The 27,790-nt window shown below is 38.0% G+C and overlaps 1 protein-coding gene across 7 annotated transcripts in view; it reads left to right on the forward strand.

The window, feature by feature from the left end:
• The window catches only part of RBM20 (RNA binding motif protein 20), a 109,955-nt gene that overhangs the window by 5,944 nt on the left and 76,221 nt on the right, over positions 1 to 27,790 (forward strand). Inside the window, exon 1 of one of the 7 annotated variants that reach the window (XM_074907711.1) lies at positions 17,372 to 17,610. The exons of the other annotated variants lie outside the window; for them this stretch is intronic. Within the exon in view, the coding sequence (XP_074763812.1) occupies positions 17,597 to 17,610 (14 nt within the window). The 5' untranslated portion in view covers positions 17,372 to 17,596. Of the gene's footprint in view, positions 1 to 17,371; positions 17,611 to 27,790 lie in introns of those variants that run through there. 7 annotated transcript variants of the gene reach the window in all.

Consider the following 27,790-nt stretch of genomic DNA (forward strand, 5'->3'; position numbering starts at 1 on the left):
TTTATTTAGGAAGGTAAAAAATTGATTGTTTGCATAAAATAATTTTGGTAACTTTAAAATGCTCCTTCAAATAGAATATATTTTTTTCTGAAGAGTAAGCTGTCTTGATTTTTTTTTTAAATTTAAACGTACTCCTTTGATCTGATTTGCAGCTAGACACTTTATCAGACTGACTTTATTTCCCTGAATATACTCCCCCTTTTTTTCCCTCCTCTTCATCCTTTGTAACATTTTATAGTTGATTTAAGGATGTAATCGCTCTGTTAGCCTCTGCCCCTCTATGTCCAGCTGCTTTCTCTTTGTCACGCTAATGACCCGTCACAGTGAAGCTGTCACTTGACACACTGGGTGAAACCAGAAAAACGCCGCTTTGAGTTTTAGAAACGTTTAATGTCTGTCCTGTTCTGACAACTCAAGCCCAGCCCGTTTTACAAATGCCTCTTGCCTATTTAGAAAATATGCCAAATAAAAGCATTGGATATTCTGTTGCAGGAAGGGGCAAGACTTGTTTTCTTAAAGGATTCAATGCAATTGTTTTGTTGCAGGCTTACTGCATTTTTTTTTTTTTTTTTGGTATGTGTATGTAAACTTGTGAAGTGTGAGTTTGACTGGTATTAATTGTACCACAAGCTTCATATTTCTCTCGTGCATCTGAGGAACTACAAGGAAGATGATGTGTTAGTTTTCTGTATGTCCGTGTTGGGAGATGAGTTTGAAGGAACTGTGAGAGGGACCGGGGTGGATTTGCACTGTGTGGTTGTTACACTAAGTGATGCTGTTCAGGTTTGTCCTCCATCATCTGCATTGTTTAAAGGCATGCAGGTGCTCACCAGCCTTTGCAGAATGCTCCAAAGATGCCATGAGCCGTGCCTGACTGACTCTGGGGGTGACACGAATCTGTAGCTATACTGGTTGTGAAGTGTAGTCTATCTCCTGCATGATTTTAACTCTAAAGCCTGTGTTACATGAAATGTTAATGATGGTAACTGCTTTAAGAGGAGTGACAGAATATTCTGCTTAATCACTTTTGGATATATTTCTTACTAGGAAAAGACAGGGATGGGGTAAAGAGGTGTTTAACTCCTGTTCCCTTGAGTAATGTCTTGCTGACCAGGATGGACAGAGAAAATGGTATTGTGGGCAGGTTATAAGCAAGCTCCCTGGCTGATTCCTGATCACCTGGTCCCTTCCCTGGCTTACTGGGTTTTGAGATATCAAAAACATTTGATGTTATCTAGTCTTAGCTTTCCTCAACTCGCCATAAATCTTGTGATTTTTCTGTCCAGTAGGCTGCAGAGTATTAGAATTCAGTCAGTGTAGAATGTCTTGAATTTGGTAGTGTATAAAGCTACAGTTTTATGCATCATGGCTTTTTTCTGCGAGGAGGGAGATGTGTGAGTTGATGGTGTCTGGGAGCTAGTACCACTTCTTTGGAAAAGTGCAGGAGTTGCTCTTGCTTTTTTACACTACATTTGAATCTTTGTTTTAAGAAATAGACTTTAAGTACCTCTACAACAAATGGCTTGGTGGCTGAAGCTTTCTTTACTGAGATAACAAATTCTCTTCTTTGGGCTTTTGCATATTGTGTGTTGAAAAGCAGCAGTTAAATTGACCACAGTCTGTTTCTGCAGTATGAAATATTATTTCTGGCTCTGCTGATTAACATGTCCTCTTCTTAGGAGAAGATATGCTAAGCAACTAGGTTGATACATACAAATCATGACACTGTTCTCTTTTTGGCCTCATTTAAAAAAAAACCTGTAAAATAAAATCATGAAGTACTTACTGAGAACAAAATGCCTTATAATGCTTTAATAATGTCTTTTCCACTCTGCTCTGCCTGGGAGTGAGAGCAGATTAACTTCTGGTACAGAGAAGTTTGCTCCAGTGCCTGCAGAGCTGTGCATAGCTATGTGTCTGCATGGTTTGAAGTCTGGATGCCACTCCAGAGATTGTGAGAGATTTCCTCTGCTCCCCCACATAAAGTTGTTTGTTAGAGATTATGCACAGTTCAGACTGAGGAAAGGATTTGGAGAAAAGATGAATCTTGTCTCCTGAAACCGTAGAGAGAAATATAAGCAAACTAGGGTGAGATTTTTTTTTTTTTTTTCCAACCCTAGGCTTCTCTTATCTTCCAGACTCTTCCATTAACACATCTTAACATTCACACCCCTGCTATCCATGTACTCTGTGCCATCCGTTTGTGCCTCACTCATGGCACATTCTTGTAAGGTCACCTACAGCTTTCCACCGTCCTGCCAACCAACAACCAAACATTGGGCTCTTTTCTTTATTTACCGCGTCATTCAAGGTCACTATTCTATCCTGTAGCAACACCTTCTCATGGTACAGGCAGGGCTTACCCTTTTGCTGTCATCTTTCTGTTGACTCTGAGATGACCCAGGAGGTTTGCCTCAGGTTACTCTGATGTGCATTGTGCTTAGGAAAGCGTCATTGGTGTGTCTAGAGGTGAACATGTTTGTAAGTAATATAGAAGAATAGCGATTGCCTGGGATGGTGTTTCTAGATACCTCTTGTTGGTTGCATGAGCAAACAGTTTTTTAAAGTGGTGTAAACGAATAAAATTTCTGTGATACTTGAATCCGAGTTAACTCTTGTATTTTCTGCACTGTTTTGGATGTTATTTGAACATACGTTCTCTTTTCCAGCTCTTGGCGAAGTTAAGAATGCTTACTACTTCAAATCTGACAATAAAATTTAAGTTAATCACATATCAGTGTATCTTATATAGATCAAACTTCTAAAAAGGGATTATTACGTTCAACCTAGGTTTTGTAGGTTTTCTGCATTGCTAAGTATTAAAGGATTGAATTTCCTTCAACAAAACTAGGAGTAAAATGGAAATTCTCAAGGGCTAGAAGAGATTCAGTCATTTGTTTAGATGGTTGAAGTATTTCCTGTGCAGAGTAAAGCAACACTTCTTATATATTACATTAGTATGAGGTGAGCAAGCCAATTTGCTTGTCAGTGGTAAATAAGATGTAATTTCCTCTTTGGATGTAGTGTATATACTATGAGACTGATCTTGCAAAGCCTTATTCATACAGATGAGTGTGTAAGGCTTTTACAGGATCAGATCATATTATCTAAGTCTGCAAGGCTTCATGACTATTTACTGCCTTTTTTTTTTTTTTTGCAAGGTCACTAGGAATCCTTCACAGAAATGTTAAGAAGAGTAATTGCTGATAGGAAAGACCTAATACAGTAGAAGGCAAAGAAAATAATAGAAAATTACCTTGTGATCCAGCACTGAAACTTCTCTTTTAAAAGAAAGCATGGAGCTGTGCAGGGAGGAGTATGGGTCCTGCTCCTTTGTGCTTCTTAATAGCATGTTAATGGTCTGACGTTTTAAAACCAATACTCTGGAGTGTTAAAGACTCATTGGCTATAGGGGTTTGTAGAGTCGAAGGTGGAGAGGGGTTTACAAAGAGCACATCAGCTCCTCTGCATGGTGCTGCACTTTCAGGTGGACATCACTGCTGTCTTCCCATTTGTGCTGGACATTTGGGAGAAAAAAGGCATGATCTTAGGTCTCTCATCTGAGTTGGCTACTTGCTTTGTTCTCTGTGTAAATTATTGGGAATTTTTTTTTTTTACAGTTGCTGCAGTTTTTTAATTAAATAACATAAAAATAACAGATAAAATTTTGTGTTATTTCCCCCTATATTCAAAGGAGATTTTATAAATTTTCTCAAGATCACATTTTATCCTAATCCATATGGCAAGGACATAAAACATCAGGAACTACGGTTACTTTCTGGATTGTTGGCAAAATTTACAAGGGAAATCTGCTCTAAACTGCAAGACAGCCATTTGTAGCCTTTTCTGAACAACATGCTGTTTCTTACTGTGCATCTTGGCACTACTTGGCACTGTTCTGTATCTAATCTCCTGCTCTGTAGAATGTAAGACGCTTTTACACAAAGATACAAACACGTAGCAGAGACTCTCCACACATTTCTTATCTATCTGTTTAATATGATAGATTTTTGTGTGCCCTTCTTTGAAGCATTAAAACCTACTGTTTTGCTTTGGCATTTCTGTAATTACAAGCTGTATTATGTGAAAGTTGGTAGCAGCGTTCCAAAGCCAAGGACTTGATTGGCAAGTTTTAGCTGTGAGTAAATTTTCACAGCTGATCCATAAATCCCCGACAGACCATTAGGAGCTTCATAGCGGCTCTGGCAAGCTCCCCTACAATAATTGTAGTTTTAAGTTTGTTATATTTAGTTTTCTCACCTCTTAGCTGGATGCCAGGGGGACCTCACTAGAAGCGAACCAGCTCTGTATCTACTTTTTCCTCCAAGTTAGCAGTTGGTACAGATAGCACAGCGTGGGAGGAGGGGTTGCTAGTTGAGTCCCAGTGGACAAGACGGAGACTGTCCAAGGATGTGACTTGTGACAAATGGACCCCATATCTGGGATTAGACATTTCAGTAATTCGAGACTTGAGTACATGATTTTTCACCCCCACCTCCAGCCCCTGCTTTTAAGGAGTAATAGAATCATCAAGGGAGGCAGAAAAAGTGCTTCTTCCAGCTTAAACATGACAGTGTTGTATATAATTCTGTGAGACAGGGAGGCAGCTCTTAATTTAAATTCCCTGAGATAACTGTACTTATTTATCTGTAGCAAAACTGGCAGAGTGACCAGCTTTTGGGAGTGACCACTAGTCTAAGAGCAGAACTGCATGGGTGTCAGCAGTGAGAGCAGCAGGCATTTCTTTCAGGTGCCAGGGTTTGGTGGCAATGGTCTTGCTGGGGCACCCGGAAGCCTGACTTCGAGACCACATCCCCTTTAGGCTCACTGCTCTGTACACACGCCGTAAAACCAGTGCTATAGCAACTATACTGCATTTTTTATAAGCTCTGGAGAATGCTTCTTATATACTAGGGCCCCGCTGGACAGCATAATAAAGCCAGAGAGGATCCCATTGTTCCCCTGGGTTTGGATCCTGCTGGATGGGCCCTGGAAGTACACTCAGACCTGGCTGCTTGTTTGAGCAATTAATGAGTATTGTGTACGTTTCCTTCTGACATCTGAACTGCTTTGCCAAGGATGTACTTGCCACTTGGTGGAGTCTGGTGTATTACCTTGCTGAAGGGACAGGGGGACTCTGTGGAAGAAAGCGGTGTGTCTGCATGGTAAACCTTTCTAGAAGAGGGAAGGGTAAATTGAATCTCTTTATCCTCTGCTACATAAAACCAGCCTCACATACCTATAACCCATGAATGATTTCTTTACACAGAAGGGTGAGAGAGAAGCATTGTCTGAAATATTTATGAAAAGGAAGGGCAGAAGAATTGGTGGTGGTCTTTTAGTTGAATTTTCAAATAATTCTTTTAGAGCAAGAAAAACAGAAATTTCATTCATATTAAAAGTTCCTTCAAACAAAAACTCCTTCCTGTTAAAATTTTAATTTGGGACGATCAGAAACTTTGTGGGTTAGGGTCTTGTTAGGGTAAGGATAGAGTGTAAGTAACTATAGTGATACAGTGACTGATGATCTTGCCCTACAAACTTGGTGTTGAACTTAAGCTGGAGAAGGTAAAAATATCGGCTGACAACCTTCTTGCAAGAAGGCATCTCTGATTAAAATAGAGGGATCTTCAGTAAAAGCAACAGAATTGGTCACCTCTTTAATCCTTACTTAGTTTCAAGTGCTTTAACTTCATTTGATGCAAGAAATCAAGTGGAAGATGTCATTCCTGTGGTGGGAATAGAGTGCCATTGATGTCTGGGGTCAGTTTCGGTATTTGACACTTAAACTAGAAATACTAGCAGTGATAAGAGTGAATGAGTTAATTACATGTGTACAAACGAAATGTCGAGCATGTTTCAGCTGGAAGAAGATGATACCCTTTGTCTCTATGGGAAAAAGTTTCCAGACTAATAGGGAACTTCTAACATGAATTGGGATTGGGGTAGGATTGTGGGGAAAAAAAATTTAAAAATGCAAAAAGGTGTTAAGATGAAAACCAAAAGGTATCAGTTATATGGGTGTAAGCGAACTACATATATCTTCCTTGGTTCACATAAGCGCTGTGCTCTACTTTCTTTTATCAAGAATTGAATGGTTGGGAAGCAGGTCACTGAGAGGACAGTATGGACCTCCTGTGCTTTTGGGCAGACAGTTCACTGAGGTAGTGGGCTATAGATAAGAATGGCAGGGCAGCCTCACCTAGTGATTGCTGATCAGCGGGAAGCTAATGCAAACTTCCACTAACTCGCATTTCATCTCCTTGGCAAATAATATTTGCAAATGGTTATTCACAGAAGTAGCTGGAGTGAGTCAGTGACCAGCATTTACACATGTAAGAAGCCTACAGGTGGAGCCTAAGATGAATCTGTAATTAAAGGCTAAATATAAGAGGGGGCAGATGAATCTAGAGTCTTAATGCTGACTGTTGCTCTAAAATACAAGCAAGGGAATGCAACTGTGGAAGATGAGGGGTGAGTTCAGCAGGCTTGTTTTCACCACAGATTTAACTAAGACTCCTGCCTAGTTTTTAACCATTACCATCTATCAAGCAAAATCAGTTTTGCCTTCTGGCCTTCACTTGGATAGCTGACACTTTGAGAAGATTATGTTAGAAGAATAATCTGCATTGTGGGTTATCATCCATTTCCACCATTCCCTGAAGGGGACAGATAAGTTCTCCATGTGATGCTACTGAGCAGGAAGGGCTTCATCCCTGCCCCACTGTGAGAATTTGCCAAACTGAAACAGTGTTGGATGGGCCAAGACCTCTGCTATGGGGAAGCTTGTGCTTGGGATCAGAGATATGTCAGGAAGCTGAGGGAGCCATACCCAGAAGAAGAATAAATCTGTCTTTATGTGTGGGAAAGCTTATGTACTCCTCCCCAGCTTCTTTGGGAAAGCCTAGCCATTATGCTGTCATTTTTTATTTTATTGTTTTTTCCCCATTTCTGCAATGTAGTCTTGGTCTAGCTGGTATCAACACTTTATTTTCCAGCTGTTAATTAAAATGAGAATGAAGTTAAACTTATCTCAAGGTGCAAACTCAGTTGTTTCCTTTTCCCTCCTCATGAGAGAAGAAGTGTCATCCTTACAGCTTTAGTAATTGCAAGAGGTGACTGATGGGAAAGCTAAGTAAGGGTCTTTCCTGTATGGATGTTATTTACCTGTGAAGTGGCTGGGGCAGTCAGGAGGTTTTCCAACTTGTGTATATGTCTTTAAGGATACAAGTGATTTGAAGTAACAAACCAGAACTTTTTCCTGATTGAAAGGGTGCCTAGACTTATCTAGGGCTATGGCAGGATATTAATAGAACATACTGCATTTCCTTCGCATAAAAATACGAAGGGCACTTTGCTGAGAAAAAAATCCTGCTGTGCCTTTTCTGTCTTTGGGACCAGCTCATCACCCAGCTAAAATTAAAAGGTGAAGTCAGGCAGTTCTTGCTCTCTATTTTTAAACTGCTTCAGCATATGAATGTGAGTGTGAAATCTTTCTTTAGGCCTCTCTTAACTTAATTACCTACTTATTCAAAATATTCTCTTCTCAAATTGCTGAGCTATAATTATATTCAGCTTTTCTATGGATACACTTTAGCTATTTGATGTTTGTTTAATTAGTTTTATGCTTAATTTGTAGTTCTTTAGTTATGTACAGTGATGGAGGCCTCGCGGTAAGTGCTTAAAATCTATTTTGGTCTGTTAAAAAATTAGCAAGTAGATGATGTTTTTGTATATCTGTTCCATATTTTTCTCTGGAAAATATCATGAAGAAGTCCACTTTAAGAAAAGAACACCAGTAAGAAGAATTCAGTAATTTTAATTTGACGTTAATAATAGAAAATGATGTAATAACTGAAGAGGTTTTGTTATACTTTCATTTATTCAAATAGTTTGTTTTGCGCAATCTTATTCCTATTTTGTTTATATGCTTTTTCTTTTGTTTGGGTGGAAGGAGTGATGTGGCCCCAGCACAGGAGGTGCCATGGAACAGTTTATAAACCATAGATTTGTCCCTTTTTTCTGCTGATTTGGATATCCTGAGTTGTTCTTCCTGCATTTCGGTTCATCTGTGAAAAATTCCTGTCAACCACCTTTGAAGTTAAATTGAGTTCCCTTTGCTTGCATAGAGAAATAATGTTTTCCAGTCTCTTATTATTTTCAGCCTGCAGAGGGTGTGCTTTCCTCCTTCAAACCATCCTCGCCCAGCGCAGTGCTGTAACACACCGGCCGTTAACACGGTACCGAGTGCAACCTGGCAGTGCACCCAGAGGTGCGAAGGGAAAAGGGCGTCTGTCCGACTCCGTCCCCTGTGACATCTGTCCCGCAGTTTCTTTGACTATCAGCTGTTTGAAGCCCAGGCTGTGGGACTTCTACTCAGCTGACCCCTCCTGAAAAGGACACTCCTGAGAGAACACAGTGTTTCTTTGCATCCTCTCTCGGGACTGGCTATTGAGCCTAAACATAGTACAAAATGGAGATACATGCTCTTTCCTTCTCAGTGTTTTCCTGATTTCTTTGCTTCTGTCAGTGGGAGCAGCTGTGGTGTCGGAGATTTTGGGAGAGTCTTCCCGGCAGTTTCCCGTGTCTGGTCAAGTAGTGATCAGGCTCCACCGTGCTGGGTCATTTGTGTTTTGACAAGTACCTGAAGCTGGGTGAGGTGGTAAGTTTTGAAGGTCATTGCCTTCAGCATCCACGTAGTCCTGGAGCGTGCATATGGGAGTCAGTACGTAGTCCTGCCTTTGACAGCTAAATGAGTAAACCGCCTGCTGCAAACTGTCTTTGGGGTGGCTGGTACCTGGGGACGGCAGTAGATGTGGTTACATCTCCCCCGGGCAAATCCCACGTGCTGTTGATCTGACTGATATACTTCCACATACCTCCTTCTCCTGCTTACCAAAAATACCAGAGATTTCATAGGCTTGGGTGTTACATGACAGCGCATTTGTATTGCTGGTGAGAAACATGTTGCTATTCATGGCGTTTAGTGGCAGTTTAGTTAGACAGCTAGACAGTGATGTTAAGTAACACAAACCTGCAGCCACAGTCTTCTGGACGCATCTTCCCATGCCAATCTTGGTGCTTGGAACAGTTTGCCCATTAATTTGTTCCAAACTTCCACCCCCTCCCTGCCCTCTCCACAAAACCCCTGACAAACCATCTCTTCTGTAAATACTCCTGCTTCATCTGGCCCCTGCCCCTCTGTTCATGCTGTTATGTCCTGTTGCCCATTTTTTACTTCAGATTTAAAATTTTTCAGCGCAGAGGTTTATGTGAGCATTTTACATCCCGTAAAGAAATACACAGACCCCTTATTCTGTCAGAAATGAAATGTTGTATTTTAAGACTTAAATATGGACAGGATGTTCACCTAGACAATTGGGTTTTTTATAAGGCTAATTATATTAATAGATTTTCTGTTCTCCAGCTGGTGACTTAGTCCAATATTAGAAATGCTACACTAAGAGTACCTGCAGAACTTCTGATGCCATCATCTTTGTCCGCATCTTCTGCTGCTGTTTAGCTTTCAAAACTGATTGTTTCTGTATATTTGCTTTTGTAAATGAACATAGTTATTGTGCATTAGTCAAACACATGCTTGACAAAAGCATCTTATCAAAATTAGTGGGTTTTAGTGGTGTTCATGTACTTCTGTGCTTGAAATGGAGCCTGAAGAATTTGTCCTCTGAAATCTTACATTGTGTTTTGGCCATTGGAAATGAAGCATCTGACAGCAATAAGCTATCAGAAGGTTTTCCAGTCATGGGCAAGCAGCCATTATATATACATTACTCCACAGTAGGAGGTTTGGACAGCTTTTGATTTACTAGCACTCCTCTGTTCATTGTAAGCTGGAGATCAGCACAGCAGTTACCTTTAAAACTGACTGAAGAGTACTGAAATGAAAAGGAGAATTTTATGACTATGATGCAAATGTAGTAGAAATGTTAATTATACTTCTAGCTAATCTTAAAGTGGATTTTTCAAGGTGGCTAAAGGAACTATTTTGTTTAAATATGCCTGTTTAAAAATACCTTACCAGCTTTGTCTCATTTTAAAGCAGACACTTTAAATTCTGTAATGTCCTTTTCAATAGCTTGGATTAAATAACGGGAGAACTAGAAACTCTATCTGGTTTTTAGCAGCTTGAGCATTTAAACATTTCTTTGAATGCTGCAGTTTACATGAACAGATTTATTAGCTGAGCTAAACATATGGTTTTAAAGCTAGACTATAAAAATTCTTATGTTTTCTTCATATTGTGGCTTTAAATAGTTTTAATAGACTTTATTTGAAGAATTTGAATCATCCTTGGTTTTGTTTCCAAGAATAGTACATGATAGGTATTTAAGTGGATAATAAAACTAAGAGCCAGGTCATAAAGTGGTGTTCACTAAAACATACAAAAATAATACAAAAGTTCCTGTTATGTGATCTGATAACAAAATCAGAGGGAATAACTGTCTCGTGTAGCATATCACACAGGTGGAATAGAAGGTATCTATCTCAACGTTAGTAATAAAGATGTACGTAATATATCAGTATTTTTGTGTACATGTGCTTTTTGGAATGTGTATGTGCGTTTGTGCACCTCTATACAGTTTATTTAAGGAACTCCTATTTTAGAGATAATTCACAATTTTAGCTGTTAATATCGCTAACCTTTCCCAACATATAAATACTCCATTGTGGTCTCCCACACAGCTGTTGTGTCCTCCAGAAACACCTGTGCTCCTTTAACCAGGGAATTGTGTAACAATGCTGTTAGGATGATGATGTATATGATAAGCTAATGTCCAAAAGGACCTTCAGTTTCTTACCACGTTTCTGAGACAGTCTGGGTCAAAGCATTGATATGATGGAAACTGTGTTTATGTTTCCAGGGCATGATTTTAAAACCAAACAGACCTGAACTGTTCCAAAAATCCCCCGGTGCTTTGGCTTTTCTATCGGTTGAGATTTCAGATTATTGCATGGCCTGTGACATAACCTAACTTTATCAGCAACTTCTGTAAGGCACTCCTTCTATAGTTTTTACCACATTGGTAATAAATCTGTGATGAGGTTAGCCTGACCTGATTATTTGGAGAGTTGGGGATTGTGGAAGAGTTGAGAATGTTGTATGAGCATGGCTTTGTATAGAGACTCTGTGTGTATGTATACAGATTTCTGTATATATACACATACATAAATATGTTTTCCTGAGCTGTGGATAACAACCCTGTTGCATATCTCCTTAGGGATACTGAAGTCTTGAAAGTAAAATGGGAATGGCTGCCAGGGAAAGCCAGTTGAGAGGTTTCGTTTGCTGAGCTCTTGGCAGGTTGTCCTGTCAAGGGCTTGGCTTTGTCTTCCTGGAAAAAAAGTATCTCAGGGAGCACAGTGGGTGTGTCAGCCCAGGGCTATCTGTACAGGGATCCACTGTGAAACTAAACTGCTGCGTGGTGTTGACCCGTGTTGGCTTTCAGCCATGGAGCAAAAAAATTCAAAGGAATGGATCTAAGTGCTGTTGTATAAACTTTGCTTTACATGTCAGAGGTGGTGCTGGTCCCTTGCTGACAAGGAGCGTGTCTGACTGCTCTTACAGCGAGTCCTGCAGCACACGCATCATGGGCCAGAAATAACATGGGATGCTGGGCATTCCTGATGGGAAAAGTGGGAGATACTAAAGGCAACTGTGACTATACAAAACACAATGTTTGTCTGCTGAGTTGTTCTCCAGTGCATTCTTTGGGCAGCATTTCTCTTCAGCAGCTGATCATGAGCAGTTTTTTCTTCCCCTGCCAGCACAGGAATGACATATAGCACAGGAATAACATATATACTCTGTGACTGCAGTGGCTCTGTCCGCTGCCAGCCTCTCCCACCCACTCACTGAGTTTATTTGGGGCAGTGACCTTAAATTTTTGTGTTGCTGTCAAATTCCATCACACTTTTGAATCGCACTACATAACTAATAGAAGTTGCTAACCAGTCACTGGGGCATCTTCAAATCACCTTGCTGATTCTGGAGAGCTGTATTCCAGTGTGGTTTCTCTGAACTAACTAATCCACCACAAGAATGGATTCGGCAAGACAGTTTTATCAGTGGAGATTTGCATTGGTATATAATTGGCTAAGGTTGTAAACTGAAATTCAAATTTGTACTTAGATATGGTTTTTATTTAAAACAATATCCTACTTAGTATTTCAGTAACGTATTTTACAAATCACTCTTCAGATGCTCTTTCTGGAGTTCAAAGGGTTACATTATAAATGAAGAACAGATTCAGGAGGCTTCACAGTATTAGTGATTGTCTTGTAATGTTTTCCAGATGGCAGAGCACGATGTAATCCATACTGCCCAGTTTGTTTCACTGCACTGTATACTCTGTCATACCCAGTAAGTAACCAAGAGACTTTAAGAAGCTCATCAGGCTGTTATGACAATAGCTGGTTAATCCAAACGTTCTTTATTATGCTATGAAAACTGCAGATTAACAAATCACTTGGTGAATGCAGGAAGACTGATGACTACTCAAAGCTCTGCAAAAACTAGATATGCACCTTGGATTAGTTTAGCTCGAGCTACACTTCAGTGAAGGAATTCCATTTTCCTCAGGGCTGTGAAGTAGTTTACATCTGTTCCACTGTCCATTTCGCTAGCAGCACTGGGTAATTTTGATTCCTCTTTTTCGGAGAGGTGATGGAAATGTTTATTTGTTGTTTGCACTGATCTGAAATAAAACTACAGCACTAGCATCACTGGTGGTGTGGGCATGGTGGCTAAAGTCAAATTAATTGCAGCTTGCAGTTGCTCATAATTCTGCTGGTGTTTGTGCAATAATGTTGTTTACTAACTGGTGCTTTTATTAGGCTGACAAACCATGATTTGAATGGCAAACCCATCAAATTTAAGTAGGCACTTAGCTCAGGATTTTCTCAGCATTAATTGAAGGCGCCAGGGGTATTGCGTTGGGACAGGTGCAGTCTTGCTGTGCAGAGGCAGGATTTGAGAAACACAGGGGGAATGAAACCTCCGTGTGCATCCTGACATCCAGCTGTGTAGGGTTTCTCACTTGAACCCACATCCAAGAAGTCTTCAAGGGACATTAGAGCTGGAGTAGGAGTTTTCCATCTACTGGCAGTTATCCTACAGAGTGGGTTTTGTAAGCACTTCTTTAGGCTATCCTACCCTTTGATTAAGCCCAGAAGAATGGGATGGAGGGAAGAATAACAAGAGAGACATAAATACATGGTGTTAACTAGCTTCTGGAAAGGAGAAAATTTCCTGAAGTGGGTTTACTATCTTGTGTGTCGTGTCAAGTGTGTTTAGTATCTCATCGTCCATGGAGCAGCTGCATGTAGGTTGCCACTGATAGGACACAGATCTCTGGGCTGGTTGATCTAGTCTGGCATGGCACTTGCTACCCTGTCTGTATGTGGTCAGGCAAGAAGGGTTGCAGCAGGAGCCGAGTACTGCTGTTTCCACCACAGTTGTAGTTTTGATGGTTGTGCCATGTTTGCTTGTGTTGTTGTTTTACCCAGTGACTTCCTCATCTGGTTTTTGTCATGCATGGCATTGCTTGGCTGGTAGCTGGTTTTATTTTTCCTTTATCATGTCTCTGGAGAATTCCACAGTTCAGTGTCAAAACATTCCCTCTTAGGGGAGGAGGGAGAGAGGAGAGGTTTACATGATGCACATGTCTCATTTGACAGTTTCCTCATGATCTTCAGTTTGGCTGCTTGGAAGAAGCATTTGTTGTTCATGGTCATTCAGTCCGGGCTCGTTTATTGACTCAAGCTGTCTTTGCTTACTGCAGTATTGCTGGTGATTAATGCACTTTGCTGTTCTGATTTCTACAGCTTGTCCTGTGAAACAAAATTAATGACAGTGGCTTTTGGAAATTGGAGAGTAGCGGAGAGCTAATTAGATTTTTTTTTTTGTTTTAATTAAATATTCCCCCGAGTCCAGGGGAAGGGCTGTTGACGCTCTGTTTTACACAGCACCTTTGCTTCTTTCTCTGTGTCTTTTGCAAAGAGTGTGTGGAGAATGGGCTCACCAGTGAAATAAGGGCTGGGAGAGGGGACAGAGGAGTGGAAAGAGTCCTGAAAGGATGGCATTTTCATGCCCTTCTTCCAAGCCCTTATCCCTTTCCTCCTCTACTCCTCAGCAATTTTTCCTTCAGCTTTCCTTCCACACAAAATCCTTCTGGTCTTCCTGATGACCTGTCCTGTCCTGATCTGCCAGATCCCTAGTTTCTCCTGTATCAAAACTTCTTTGGTTTTAACTGTATTGTGTAAGAATTGGCTGCTTCTCCCTCAACAGCTAAACCTTGTGTATAAAGCACAAAGAAGAGATATCCATTGCTTTTTCCTGTTTGCAAGAAATGCCATAGGGAATCACAGCAGATCTGACACCTGGAAAGGTTTTTGCTCAGAAATGCAGATCACTGACTTGTTTTAAGGCAGTGGGAATGGAAATTCAGCATTTCTTTGTCTGAGAGAAGCCAGAGATTTTCAGACTGGATAGAAAGAGAGACTTTATGTTTATCAAAGGCCTAAAAATGCTCTATTAAGCAGTTTTCGCAGTTTTCTGGCACAGTAGAGTCTCTTTTCCAAAAAAATTTGACTTTTTTGATGAAGGAGGGAGTGACTATAAAAGACCTTACCTTCCTGGGGAGGAGTAGGGAGTCCTTTCCTCTATTTTAAAGAGGCTATAAAACGAGTCGAAATCCTGCCTCAAAAGATTTTTGGTATGCAGAGCACTGCTGTAAGTGCAGATTTTGTGTTGGCTCAGCGCACAGACTGCAGGTCTCGTAGCCATAAACGCAAAAGGTCAGGATTGCATTTAGCCCTAACTATCCACTCTGTGATACACTATTAGTCATAGAAACTTGAGAAATTTGTTAAGGTATTTGTTAAGGTTTCATTTTGATATGTTGGGACTGCTTTTAAAATTCCATCACAGTTTAAAGTGGTACTGCCAGTAGGAAAGCCAGTTGATCGAAATAGTGTTTTTAAAAGATTTTACTCCCCTTATGGTTTTTTGTGAATTTACTGTCACCTTCTAATTTTAAGAGAAAAAAATTAATCTGTAAATGTAAAAGCTGTCTGTTTAGAAATAAATTCTTTATGAATAAGATGGTTAAAATACTTTCATGTAACGTTTCAGTTGCAGGAGTAGTACAAGATCATTTTAGCAGCAATAGCTTAAAAAAATTATTCAGATACAATTAAGATATTTTTTTTTTTTGTTACAAATATTCCTTTAAAATTCTTAATTACATTTTTCTTCCCACGTCAAGCCCCAATTTCTAATTAATCCCAATTAGGCAATTTTTGTCAATCAGTATTGTGGTACCATTTTTGTCATCTCCTAGGAGCTGTTTATCTAAATCTGCTGTGTCAAACCATAACTTTTATAGAAAGCTACAGAGCAAACCATAAACCACTTCTCCTTCATAAATCACTTATTTCAGTCTTTAACCATCAGGTTGTACATATTAACCTTGCCATTTTGCTGTTTAAAGGTGGAGGTTTTTATGAAGCAGTCATGTGACATGTTCTGTTCAGTCTTTTCTGCTTACAGAAAAAAGAATTTTTGCAGAAATCATAGAACAAGATATGAAACTGTACTACTCTTTTTTTCCCCATTGATAACAGATAAGTTCAAACTGATAACTATCCAGAAGTCCTGTTCTTTACAGGGACTCTGTTGAGTAGGTTGGGGGAGAAGTGGTGGGACAAGCAAAATGGATAATCACTCATGTTTATCCATCAGTCAACAAAAACATATTGTGGCACATCAGACAATTCTATTGTAATTAAATATTTTCTGTTTAAATGTATTAAAGTGTCTCACATTTGTTCATATTATAGCTCATCCTTGCTTACCATATCAGTGTATTTCTGCTTTTGAAGGTGATTGCAATAATGTCCCATTTTTGTGCTTACTCTTTAGATATGTTGAGCACAGAAATTTAAATCATTAGCTCAAGAAGCTATTACTTTCTGAGATACTGGCTTATTCTTAAATTATTTCACATTCTTGTCTATATATGTAGAGCAGAAGGAAAATACATGTTTTCATCTATATCCCATCAAAAGGATTGTGTGTCATTGAAAAAACCCTCTTCCAAAAGCAGGTGTTTATTTTTCTGGCAAAGGAAGTCCCTTTGAGGTTGGAATCACAGGTTGGAGACTGGCAGGTCAAATTATTCACTTCTAAACTAAACATATATAATGTGAAACCTCTTTAGGCATGTCTGATTCTCCATGGTGCTATTTTGAATTATTTTTCTCAGCACATACAGGAAAAAGCCTGAAAACTTTTTTACATTTAGTGATTTTTTTATTTTTATTTTTTTAAATCAGATTTGGAAATAACTCATTGATTTAAATTTGTGAATACAAATCTTTTAAATGAGAGGGGATGGATACTCAGGAACAAATTTAATGGAATAATACTAATTTCATCTCATTTAGTAGGGATTTTCATCCTGTTCTATACACTGATACTTTGACAAATGCAACTAGTTAAGTATTAACAAATAATACCTGCCAAATAAACCCTTCAGTTACTATATACAGATGATTTTCCCTCTTGATTTAATGAAATTCTTGTTCTCTCTGCAGCTGTTCAATACATTAGAGTCCCACTATACCTGAAGGTTTTTAAAGTCAAATATTATTTTCTAAAGCTTTCTGTTAAATATTAAGGCTATTGGTAGAATTTTCTTCTGGTAAAAATTCCAAGTAAAATGCAAGTGGAAGGTTTTTTTCTTGTACAATTTAAAAAATCATCCTTCAGTACTTCTTATAGTGAAAATATCTTTATGCAACAATACAATGTAGATATGATGCAGAATTCCTTAACTATTACAACTTTGGAAGGCGTTTTTAAAACTTGGTTTTGATCCTGAATTTAAAAAACATTATAGAAAACTATGTTATTGTATAGTCTTGAAAAAAATCTTATCAGTACTCAGTTTATAGAATTTAGAATATACTACTTTTAATTAAAAGCAAAGATTTTCCTTAAAAAAAAAAAAACAAACCCAAAACCCCGTTTCTTATGCAAGACAGCCTTGCAGTGGAAGAAGCTTTGTTCTGCTGTTTTCCAAAGTAATCTGCTTGTCTCAGCTAAAAAAGCATACCGCTTTTTTATTAATTAAATTGCATATCTCAAACTGATTTATTTAATTTTGGTCTGAGATTATAAAACGCTGCTATAGAGAAAGTGTGGGTCCAATACCTGCCTGTTTGAAAGAGATCAAATGAATTGATTAATAATTGGTAACATCTAGGGGAACCTTGTCAGATGATCTTGTCAATGCATTTACTTGATCGTTAATCTACAAACTATAACCTAACATTGACTTACAGACTGTCCTGGCCTTAAGTTCTGTTTCGAGCACCCTGTTCCATTTCAAAAGATAAAACTTTCCATAGGCCAGAGCTTATCTGCCTGGCTTCCTGGCTGGCTGAGATTTAAGCTATACTGGCTTGGACAACACATGCAGTTGAACCTGGTTAACTTATGCGAGTGCTTGGCAGGAACATGGGGCATTACTGAATTTTTGTCAGTAAGAGGAAGACCTCAAAAACAAAGATAATGGATCAGAAAAGGTAGCGTATTCATTTAACTTGATGATATTGGTTTGTTATAATTACTTAGAATAATACTTCTTTCCTAGTTCCATAAAAAGGAAGAGAACGTAGGGTATCTTACTGCTGTGAGTGGCTAGTCGATCTTTTGTTAGAAGCATTTATGCCTTCAGTATGTGATATTATTGTGTTGATTAGCAAAGGTCTGTGTGTTTTGGTTTTAATTCTTACTGTGAATGGGATGGTGGTGGCATTTGTAAAGACGACATCTATTTCTATTGAAAGCATAATGCATAGACACAAGAGAAGGGACTTCAAGGTAGGATTATTTTTCTTAGTTGTTCCCGTGGCCCTTGACAAACATGCTTTTTCTCAAACATGAATTCAGAGTTGCTATTCCCAAATGAGTTACAGCTGATACGGATGCCATTATATGAAGTGCTTAATGTGGTTTGCAAAACAACTAACAATGAGATAACTGTGGAAATGTCCTCTGCTGCTTTCAGATGCAGACAGTCTATTTTTGACGTGGAGACCCATATCAAGCCCTGGATTTTGTCAGGTCAGGGGGTGGGCACCAAAGACCTTATCTCTTTTCTTCCTTTGTTGACAACATATCCTTATCCTTTGTGGGTTCTGGGGTGACTGATTGATAGTGCTGGTATTTAAAACACCTAGATAGGAGAAATCAGAAACTTCTTTTTCTATTTTTAAGGATGCTTATTAAAGTTACTAGCAAGGCTGAGGGAGCTGCAGGGTTGTGGGAGAACACTGCTAAGTGAGACTAGGAAGCCACAGAAAAGCATGCTGCCTTCAACAGTGCTCTGTTATAGAGAGATGTATTAAAAGCATAAATTAGTGTTAGATAAGCATAAACAATTTGCAAATATTAAATAATTTCTACCCTTCATTTATTTATTTACTGTTTTTATTTAATAGGTGTACTTTCAGGAAAAGTGCTTTTTTCTGGTGCATTGGGGAAATTTTTAATTATGCGATTAATTTTTTGTTTTGTTTTTAAGGAGGACCACTTCAATTACATAGTATTTTATTCAAGGAAAAGTTATTGATGTGCTTATAAAAAATATTTACTGTTAGGTAAGCAGCTAAAACTCAATCCTATGCCTTCATAAAGATAAGAAGTTGAAGGAAGCTTCAAAATAGCCAGAAGATGAGCGCATCAAATTCTATGCAAACCATTAGAACGCGTAAAGGAGGGCTTGGTCTGTATTGGAGTCTGGTAGTAGACAGTTTCACTCACGTTATGTTAGATTAAATTTTTTTTTAACCCTTTAGTGTCTTGACTTAATATTGCTCCCCTGCTCCAAATTCTAGATCCTGCAGTATTGAAAGAGCAAAGCAGTTTAACTGCAGAGTTACTGCTCTCTGTGGGTTCATAATAAAGAATTACGTAAAAAGAAACTATATGTTTTAATTGGTTTTATTTATATTGGGATTTAAAGCTAGAACAAAATAATGTAAACAAACCGTAACTCTGTGAAAATTTAACAATTCTGCAGCTATAAATAATGCACAGTTTTCCAGAAGAAATGCTGAGTATAGACTACCAAAAAAAAAAAAAAAAAAAAAAAAATCTTGTAAGCTTATTGTTACAGTATTGCTACAGATAAATATTGGTGGCTTTGGCAAAATGGTAGATTTTTGTCTGGTTTTAGTCTCTTTCGTATCATAAAAACTCTTCCTATACTGGAGGAGAGGTGGCAAAGGGAAGGAGAAGAAACAATTTATTCAGTATAGGCATTTAACTGGTAAATGGTTCTCTATCTAAAGACTCATTTGCAAAATTTAAGAAGGACTTTGAAGGAGGAAGTGAAAATGCATAAACTTATGCATTAACAGAAAAATGAATGCTCTTTAATATATTCAAACTGTATAAGAATGTAATTATTAATAATAGTTAAGTTGCCTCTGTCTCTTCAACTTAATTATATAATGGAAAATATATTACAGGAATCTTCTTTATGGAAAATATGGAATTTTCTTTTTGTTCAGAGGTCACTGAGGTTTTTTTATGCCCTTTGTTAGGATGCCTACTGACATGAACAATCATGTAATCAACAATAGCTGTGAATTATGCCTGAAAAACAAAATTAAGGTGACAAATAATACGTATTTAAATTTGTGTTAGTGAAGCCTAGCAGAAGCTAGTATTCAACAACTGCATTTATATGATCTTATTAGCCAATGGATGCAAATCTCTGTATGAGAAGGAAATACTGCTTTGAACAAAGGAAAACTGAAATTCTTTCATCTTTCAATATAAATTCTCAATCAGAGAAAACATGGTCATTACAATGGCATTTCACACAGTCCAGTAGCTCATTTACGAGGCCTTCCCTGGACATCTTCAATGTGTTAACTGCTGTATGTCTGTCTTTTCGTTATCTGCAATGTTAGTCTCATGGGGTTTTGCGTTAACTGGTTTAAAATGGTTGGCAAGAGTTTTATTGAAATCTGACTAAAGATAATCTGACTCAGAATATTTCTGTAGCAAATAAAAACAAGTGCTACATGTTGGTATCGAGTAAGATTAAAAAGAAGTTAGAAAAGCTGAACAGATATTCCTCGATATCGTGCTTTTTATTTATATCAGTATAGATAATTTCTCAGTTACGGTCTCAGGTGAAAACAAGGAATTGAGTTAAAGCCACACAATAAATTGTAGTTTAATTATGCCTCTGTTTCTCCTGTAGTGGCAAAGATCTTAATATCCTTTAGGAAAATTTTGACAGTGTATGTTATTAATTACTGTTATACTGTTATAATAGTTTCTGTTGCAGTCATCCCCATGAGTGTTAACTGCATCCAGTCCCAGTTGTGTTAACTAAAAAATCCGAATCACACAACTCAGCCATTCCTTGTCCTGGGAGTCTGCGGTTCTGGCTGCACAGATTTGTTAAATGCTTCTTATAAAAATTATAAATTTAGGCTGCTCTGAAGCACTCTTCAATCCTGTGGATGTTAAATGTGGATTAACCCCCAGTGACTCCTTGGACTAGATTAGTAGGTACGAAAACGTTTACCTGTTAAAAAGTGTACAGTATGTTTTTCAGTGGGTTGTATGTGGTTGCTGGTTAGATATCTGTAGAGCTGCCATATGGAAGTGTTTATCTTTTTCAGTGTCATTCACCTGTCTTGAAACTGTCACCAGAAAAAGGAAAAAAGATTGGAGGGAAAAAAAGAAGAAAAAGAACTATAGTAAAGAATGAGCTACTTTGGTCCCAGCCAGATCCTCTACACCTCTCCAGTTAGAGACTTGGGATTTCTTCTTTAAGCCACCTATCTTCAAGGATTTAAACAGCCAGAATGTTTTATTTGGGTAGTTGAAATTTTCTATGTTGAAATTTGTCATGGTGACTTTTTAAAATTTCCCAAAAACCAGCTTTCAGGCTCTTTGTGTATCAAACAGGTGATACAGGTCAGCAGAATATTAGAATTGTGCTGAACATGATAGATTCCTTTAACAGCATTTTGCTGTCCTTTCACTTGGAGCTTTTCTAAAGCTATGACCCGTGTTTTTGTACTTTTATTTTAGCTGGAGTGAAAGTTAAGAAATTTCTTTTTAGCAGATTTTACTGATCTTCAATATGGTTTGAGTTTAATGTTTCCCACTAAATGGAGTGGCAATCTAATAATTTTGTTGCTGATGCAATGCAGCATTGTATGTCTGAACATGAGTTGCTAAACTATTAGGTAAACTCAAGTGCTTGCAGCGACCTGCTGCATACAGCACTGTAAGCAAACCTGTGAAGGAGTTGTTTAAGCTACAAATTACTCATTTGCACAATATATCAAATATCACCTTGGTGGGACATGAGATTTATTTATATTTTAAAAATACTCTGAAGCCGTTGTTAAGGTACAGCTAATAAAATCAGGAAGGGATTATATTCCTTAGAATAGTTAGCTCTGGACCAGTTATTCACATGTGGCTTTTTACTCAGTGCATATACATTACAGGCATATAACTGAGCAAATCGTGCAGTTTTAGAAGCCCTATTATACCAGTAAATATACTCCATTTTATTAGCCCCAAAGAGCAGCAGGGAGCATGAACTCTTCCTTTCCAGGAACATGGAAATACATTTTATATTCTTTTCTGCCTTTCATCATATATCACAGTGAGCTTGTACCAAAAATTTATATTTTAGAGACTCCTGGTCAACTCTGTCAGAATTATACTTGCGTACAAAGTTGCCAAAGTCTGTTGTTTTGGGGTTTTCTGATTGTTATTTGTTAGTCCTGCTGGAGCTTGAAAATTTCTTTTTTAGAATTAGTAGTTCTTTTTCTGAATCTTTGCCTGAGGAAGCATGCCAGGGAATCCTCCACATGCTCTCTGATTAACAGCAAAATAGCTGTTAATGTCCGGTATTAAATTCTGTTAAACGGTACACAAAATGTATAAATACTTGATTTTCAATAAAATTATGAAAGAAGGAAGGAAAGAAGGAAGGAAAGAAGGAAGGAAAGAAGGAAGGAAAGAAGGAAGGAAAGAAGGAAGGAAGGAAGGAAGGAAGGAAGGAAAATAAATATTGGCTTTGTTGAGCAGGAGAACAATCCCATTGCATTCAGTTAGTGATTTCAAATCCTCCTTTATGAATAGCTGACACGGGACAATTTGAAGCCCAAGCCCAATTAATTCTCATCGATGGATCTTAAATCTTAGAGCTGTTACATTCATGGAAATTTATTCACTTACATTTTTGGGCTTGGGAGAAAAACAAAATAAAAATGACCTTAAAATAAACCATCTAACAAACCTGTGGAGGTGTTGGTAATCTTGGCCACTCTTATTGAAAAGTGCCCCCTAAATAGCCTGTGAAATTAGTGATTTTTTTTTTTTTTTTTTTCCCCCTTCATAGCACAACTGGGACACAGAAACCCCGTTTTCTTTAGCGAGAATGCTTGGAAGCCCTCCAATCAAGTGGGAACAAAGAGTTGTCTGTCAGGGTCCCCGGAGCCCCCACATCTGCTTTTTAAAACAGGATGTGGGGAGGGGTAAAAATCCTCTCCATCTGTGACACTAACACGGCTTTAAGAACACCTGGAATTACTAGACCCAGCACTTGAAGCGTATCTCTGGAGCTGATTTCTGATAGACTAAGTGCCTTTAGGGGCGGAATTTCTGTGTTATGTGGGAGCTTAGTGTTAGGGCAGGTTTTCTACTGGAGGATCTGGACTGTAAAATCTGAATCCAGTCCTCCTTTGGAAAATAGTAAAATAATTTCAACAACTTAATTCTGGGAGACTGTTTAGCCTGGTTTTAGCATTTATTAAAAAAACCCCAACAAAATAACAAAAAATCCTTTGAGTAATTTTTAGTGCATTTCACTATCCGATTGGAATTTTCTAAGCAAATGCATCAAATTTTTGCCTTTATTTTTGTTAACTGCTTTCTGTTTAAGCTGATTTCACTTGCTTCAATGTTTAACAAAGCAGGGAACATTAAGGACACAATCAGGTTAAAGGAAGTTTCTTCTGTGCTTGAAAGAGTATTAAAAAATACCTGTGCATTTTCAGTAGAGCCTGAAGGTGTTTCCTCTGATCAGTGTGCAGTGAAAATAGCCCGAGTATGACATATTATCAGTCAGCTTTTAACAGAATGTGCTTCAACAGTTACTCAGATAATTGACCAGCTAATAAAAAGAAGAAATATTTTGGTGGACAATTTGTGAGAGGAGAATAATTTCTAGACTACTTTCTATTAATTATCCATCTGTCTCCATTTTCAGCTAAAGATTCTGTTGGTGAATTCTGTCAACAATTTCAAAGATGTTTAATTTGATTAAAACTGTTTTAGGTCTCTGTGTATCATGTCAAAAAGACTTGTTGGGTTTCTCTTACTTTGTTTCATTTGCTATGGGGAGACGATAACGGGCTACCATATCCTGGCTCTAACACTTCTAGATTTCAGGTATAGCACTAATAAAACCTGTCTGGGCAACTTACTAAAGGTCTGCTTTCTATTTCAAAGATTGTTCATTTAAATCAGTGGCCTAATTAGCTGCCTATTAGTAAGTGTAGAAATTTTTAATATAAAAATAGAGAATCTGGTTCAGAATACATGTTACAATATATTTTAGAAAGTAGTTGTAATAAAAAAATGTGGTTGCAGTCATCTTTATTTCTGGAATTTTAAAGTTTGCAGGGAAACTCTGAAGTGGAAAGGTTGACAGCCATAATTGTAATTATGTGTTCTTGAAACTAGTAGGTGAGTACTTTAATGACTGCTTTTTGTATTCACTACTCATCTTTTATGATAGCACATAATCTCAAAAGTTCATCAACTTGTGTTTTATGTTTTTAATATTGAAAAAACCCTGCCTGTTAGAGGCAGCTGAGTGCATTAATTCTTGTTGTTTCTTTTTATGGTAAATACCAAGTGATAAGGATGCTCTTGGCTTTTTTGGTCAGCTGAATTTCTGCTGTTTTTTCTTGAGTACAAGTCTGAATGATGTGCTCAGAGATTTAGAATGTGATTGTTTTGGAAGTCAGCTTTGGTTACTAAGAATGAATGTTCAATTTTATCTCTTGTATAATTGTAATCTTAAAAGAAAATCTTTAAATTGCCACAAACTACAATAATGTGTCAGCTGGGTTGGCTACATCCTTCTTAACAAAGAAGTCTGCAAAATACTGAAACTATAGCACTGGACATATTTACTTCATAGGTTCATTTAAAGATAGCAACAAGATTGTCTGAAGGATTACTTTTAAATTTATGAAATAGAAAATATTTTATATGGAAAAAAAACTATGAAATGAGATGATGGGAGGAAAATCCTGATGACAGAGCATTTGTGTTAATGTGGCTTACAGTTTGTGTTCACTCTTTCTTCTGACAGTTTTAACACTGTGTAATCCTCCATAATCTAAAACTGGGTGTGCACTGTTTTTTCTGTGAAACAATGTACCAGCAGGGGGATGGGGGGTAGAGCAACAGTTAAAAATACCCCTGTATATAACAGAGGGTTTTCTAATTACTTGGGAGAAAGTATTAGAGTTGCTATAACTTTTAGAATTATTTTCCATTACTGTACACTGGCAATCTATTCAACATTTAAGAAATTTGTATTTCTGTATTGCTTTTCTGAGAGGTTTGAGTTGCACGTACATCAAGAAGCTGCTATGCTGTTGGCTTGTTGGAAAAAAATTTGATGAAAATTTCCCTAGACATCTGCTGTTAGAGTAGAAACATCTTATTTAGAAGCCAGCTCATTCTTTGTGAATGCTCTAAAAGTATATTGTTTATGTTAGAAACTGTTTTTTTAAAAATAGTAACTGTCTTTAACTGACACTTTTTTATACTTTTCAGTCAAATATTTTCAAAGTAATTTTTTTTAGTAATTTTTAAGTATATATATATTTCTAAGAGGCACAGTATAACAAACGTATAGCAAAGATGAAGGACCATTGAACGGTGGTTAAGCATTACAGTTAATCTCTTGAACAGTGCATTTCATCAGTATTAGTTAAAATGTTACATAATTTCTGTTTCTTTGAAGTTAATGTATTTTTATTAATGCTGGCAATGAAGTGAATTTTCCTCACTGACCTCATTAAGTTGTGTTCTGTGCTGTCCGGAGGGTACAGGGAATGAATGCAAAAGCATTTTGATATTATAACTAAATGTCAGTGTACTACAACGGTTGAACAATATGAGCTTTTCATGTCAGTCAGACAGTCCTTTGATGTGTTTGGCATTAGATTTTGGGGGGGCTATCTAAAAGGTGTATTACATAAATATTGTTCATGACCATTAATCCACATATTATAACACAGAAGTCAACTAGTAATTATTTTTAACTATTACAGTTGTTTTTATGTTGCATTTTTAAACTGTAAAGGATAGAAACTTTGTTTTCCTTTGCATGCATTTAAATATCTTGAAAGGAGGGTTGGTCTTTTTTTCAATTGTATAGCTGCACTTTTTCTTTATGGAGCCAGTTTTCTTCTTCTAGCTTAAGGGAAAGTGGTTGCCATACAAAAATACCATAGCATGTTACCCATGCCCTTTAAAATGGTATGGAAATGCAGAGCCATCGCATATATCATGAATTCCCTGTCTAGACACACACACATATCATACTATCTCTTCTTTCTTCTATATATGGTGATTTTTTTTTATTCTTGAAATGAGTTTATTAGACTTGAACCTGGCTGGATTTTTTGAAAAATAGTTTGTGTTAAATTCCTTTTGATTTTTATATCCATTTATATATATATTCATATATATATATTTTACTAATAAACCGATTATCAGTGCTTTGTTTTCAAGTACTTTTAAGGGGTATGTGAAACAAAAATACCTGGGAAATATCTAGTAACTCCTGTAAGATCTGTGGAGAGTAATGGCTGAAATACAGAACGGATGAAATTACAGACAATGCAATAATCTACTGTTATACTGCAATAACAAACTAAAAATGTAATAACTAAGTAGAAGTGTGAGGACATTCTCTTTCCCACAATATTTTGGGCAGGAACAGTCCACAGGTGCTAGGAAAAGAGTAGGCAGTTGCAGTAAACCTGCTGTATTACCCACCTGGCTGTAGGCGGGGGGCTCCAGGCATGAGGACAGCTTGCCCCCCGCTCCGCGGTGACATCGCTGGGGAGGCTGCCGGCGGGGCGAGAGGCGGCCCACGGCGCGCGGGGCTGCACCGACAGCCTCGTAGCCAGAGCCCTCGCCCTCGGTATTGCTACGGCTTAGATTGCGCAGGGACCGAGAGGTCTCCGTGCCATTCCCATAGGCACTGTGCACATCTGACAGGAGTGGTTGCCTCTACCTCAAAGACTTTGTTAAGGATTAGAGGGCTTTAGCAAGGATTGTATGGTTTCATTGCTCCGAGTGCTGGAAAATGCAGTTGTGGCTTACGCGGGTAGAGGTTACAGTCTGGTTTGAAAGATGAGCTACAGGAGGTTCCCGTAATACCGTGAATTTAAGAATGTGAATTGAAGCACAACAGAGAAGGTAATAAACACAGAGAGAAGAAAGAGGAATAACACCAACAAGTGAACTGGGCACACAGACTAGTTCTGGGAGTACTTGGGTTGCCTTGAGTCAACAATTTAATAGTAATTTGCCAATATATATTTGGCTACTGGTAAGGCTCTACAATATCTTGCATCCTTTTTCGTTTACATATTGATTAAAAATAGAACATATTACTCTCTCTCATGTGAATCAACTGGGATACTCCCTGAATGCAGTTTAAAAGATCAGTATTATAATTTAAACCATAGAAAACACAGGTGCAGAGAACATAAATAAGATTGCACATGCTTTAGCCATTCCATATCATGAACTGCTTAATTAACCTTCTTTGCTTGTAATTGAATATAGCCAAACCAGGCTTGTGTTTATGAACAGCAATGGGTGATATTTCTTATGAGATTCCTTGATGAGATTGCCATGTCATCTGACACTCTTGACCAAAAGTAATTTTCTTACCTCCTAGCTTGTCAAGATCAGTAGACTTTTTTTTTCACAGCTTGGTGACAGATGAGAGTAGTGTGCTGCACATGGGAGTCTTCTCTGTGCTAAGATGTAAATGAATGAGTTTTATAGCAGAAAGTTAAGAAAGTTTGTCCCTCCCCTCCCCCCTTTTTTTTTTAAATGAGCGTGAAGACCATTGATGTGTGTCATTAATGGTAATGGTCCACTCTAAGGAAAAGACACCTGCCTAGATGCTTCATGGGGATAGGGAAAGGCTGTCTGTGTTCAGGCTATGGTTTTGAGTGTGAAGCCTGATTGGAAGTATCTTGAGGTTGAGCACCTTTGGTGACTTCTGCACAGCAAACTGATAGATCTGATTTCGATTCCCAGTGATAAAGTATCTGTTTCACAAAGCCTGGTTATTGCCCTCGGCAAAGGGAGGCTGCATTAATTTAGCCTCTGTAAGGAGTCAATGTTTTCCATTGTGTGGGAGCTACTCGGGTTTATTTATCCATTCCTGGTTGTGTTGCTGCTGTTTGGTGCATCGGTAGGATCCCAGTAGCCAGGCTGGCTGTATTTCCCAGTAGACTGGGGAACATTCTTATTTCAGCTTTCTAGACAACAAGGATTTATGTGTGGGTTTCAGTGGCCTTCTCAAGATGCTAAAATGGCTGCGTTTTATTCAGAGGTTGCCCATCTTGGCCAGTCACAATTGGGGGTTCTCCATAACTCATGTAGAAAGTG

The sequence above is a fragment of the Athene noctua genome, chromosome 5 (assembly GCF_965140245.1).
Source record: "Athene noctua chromosome 5, bAthNoc1.hap1.1, whole genome shotgun sequence".
Classification (NCBI taxonomy): Eukaryota; Metazoa; Chordata; class Aves; order Strigiformes; family Strigidae; genus Athene; species Athene noctua.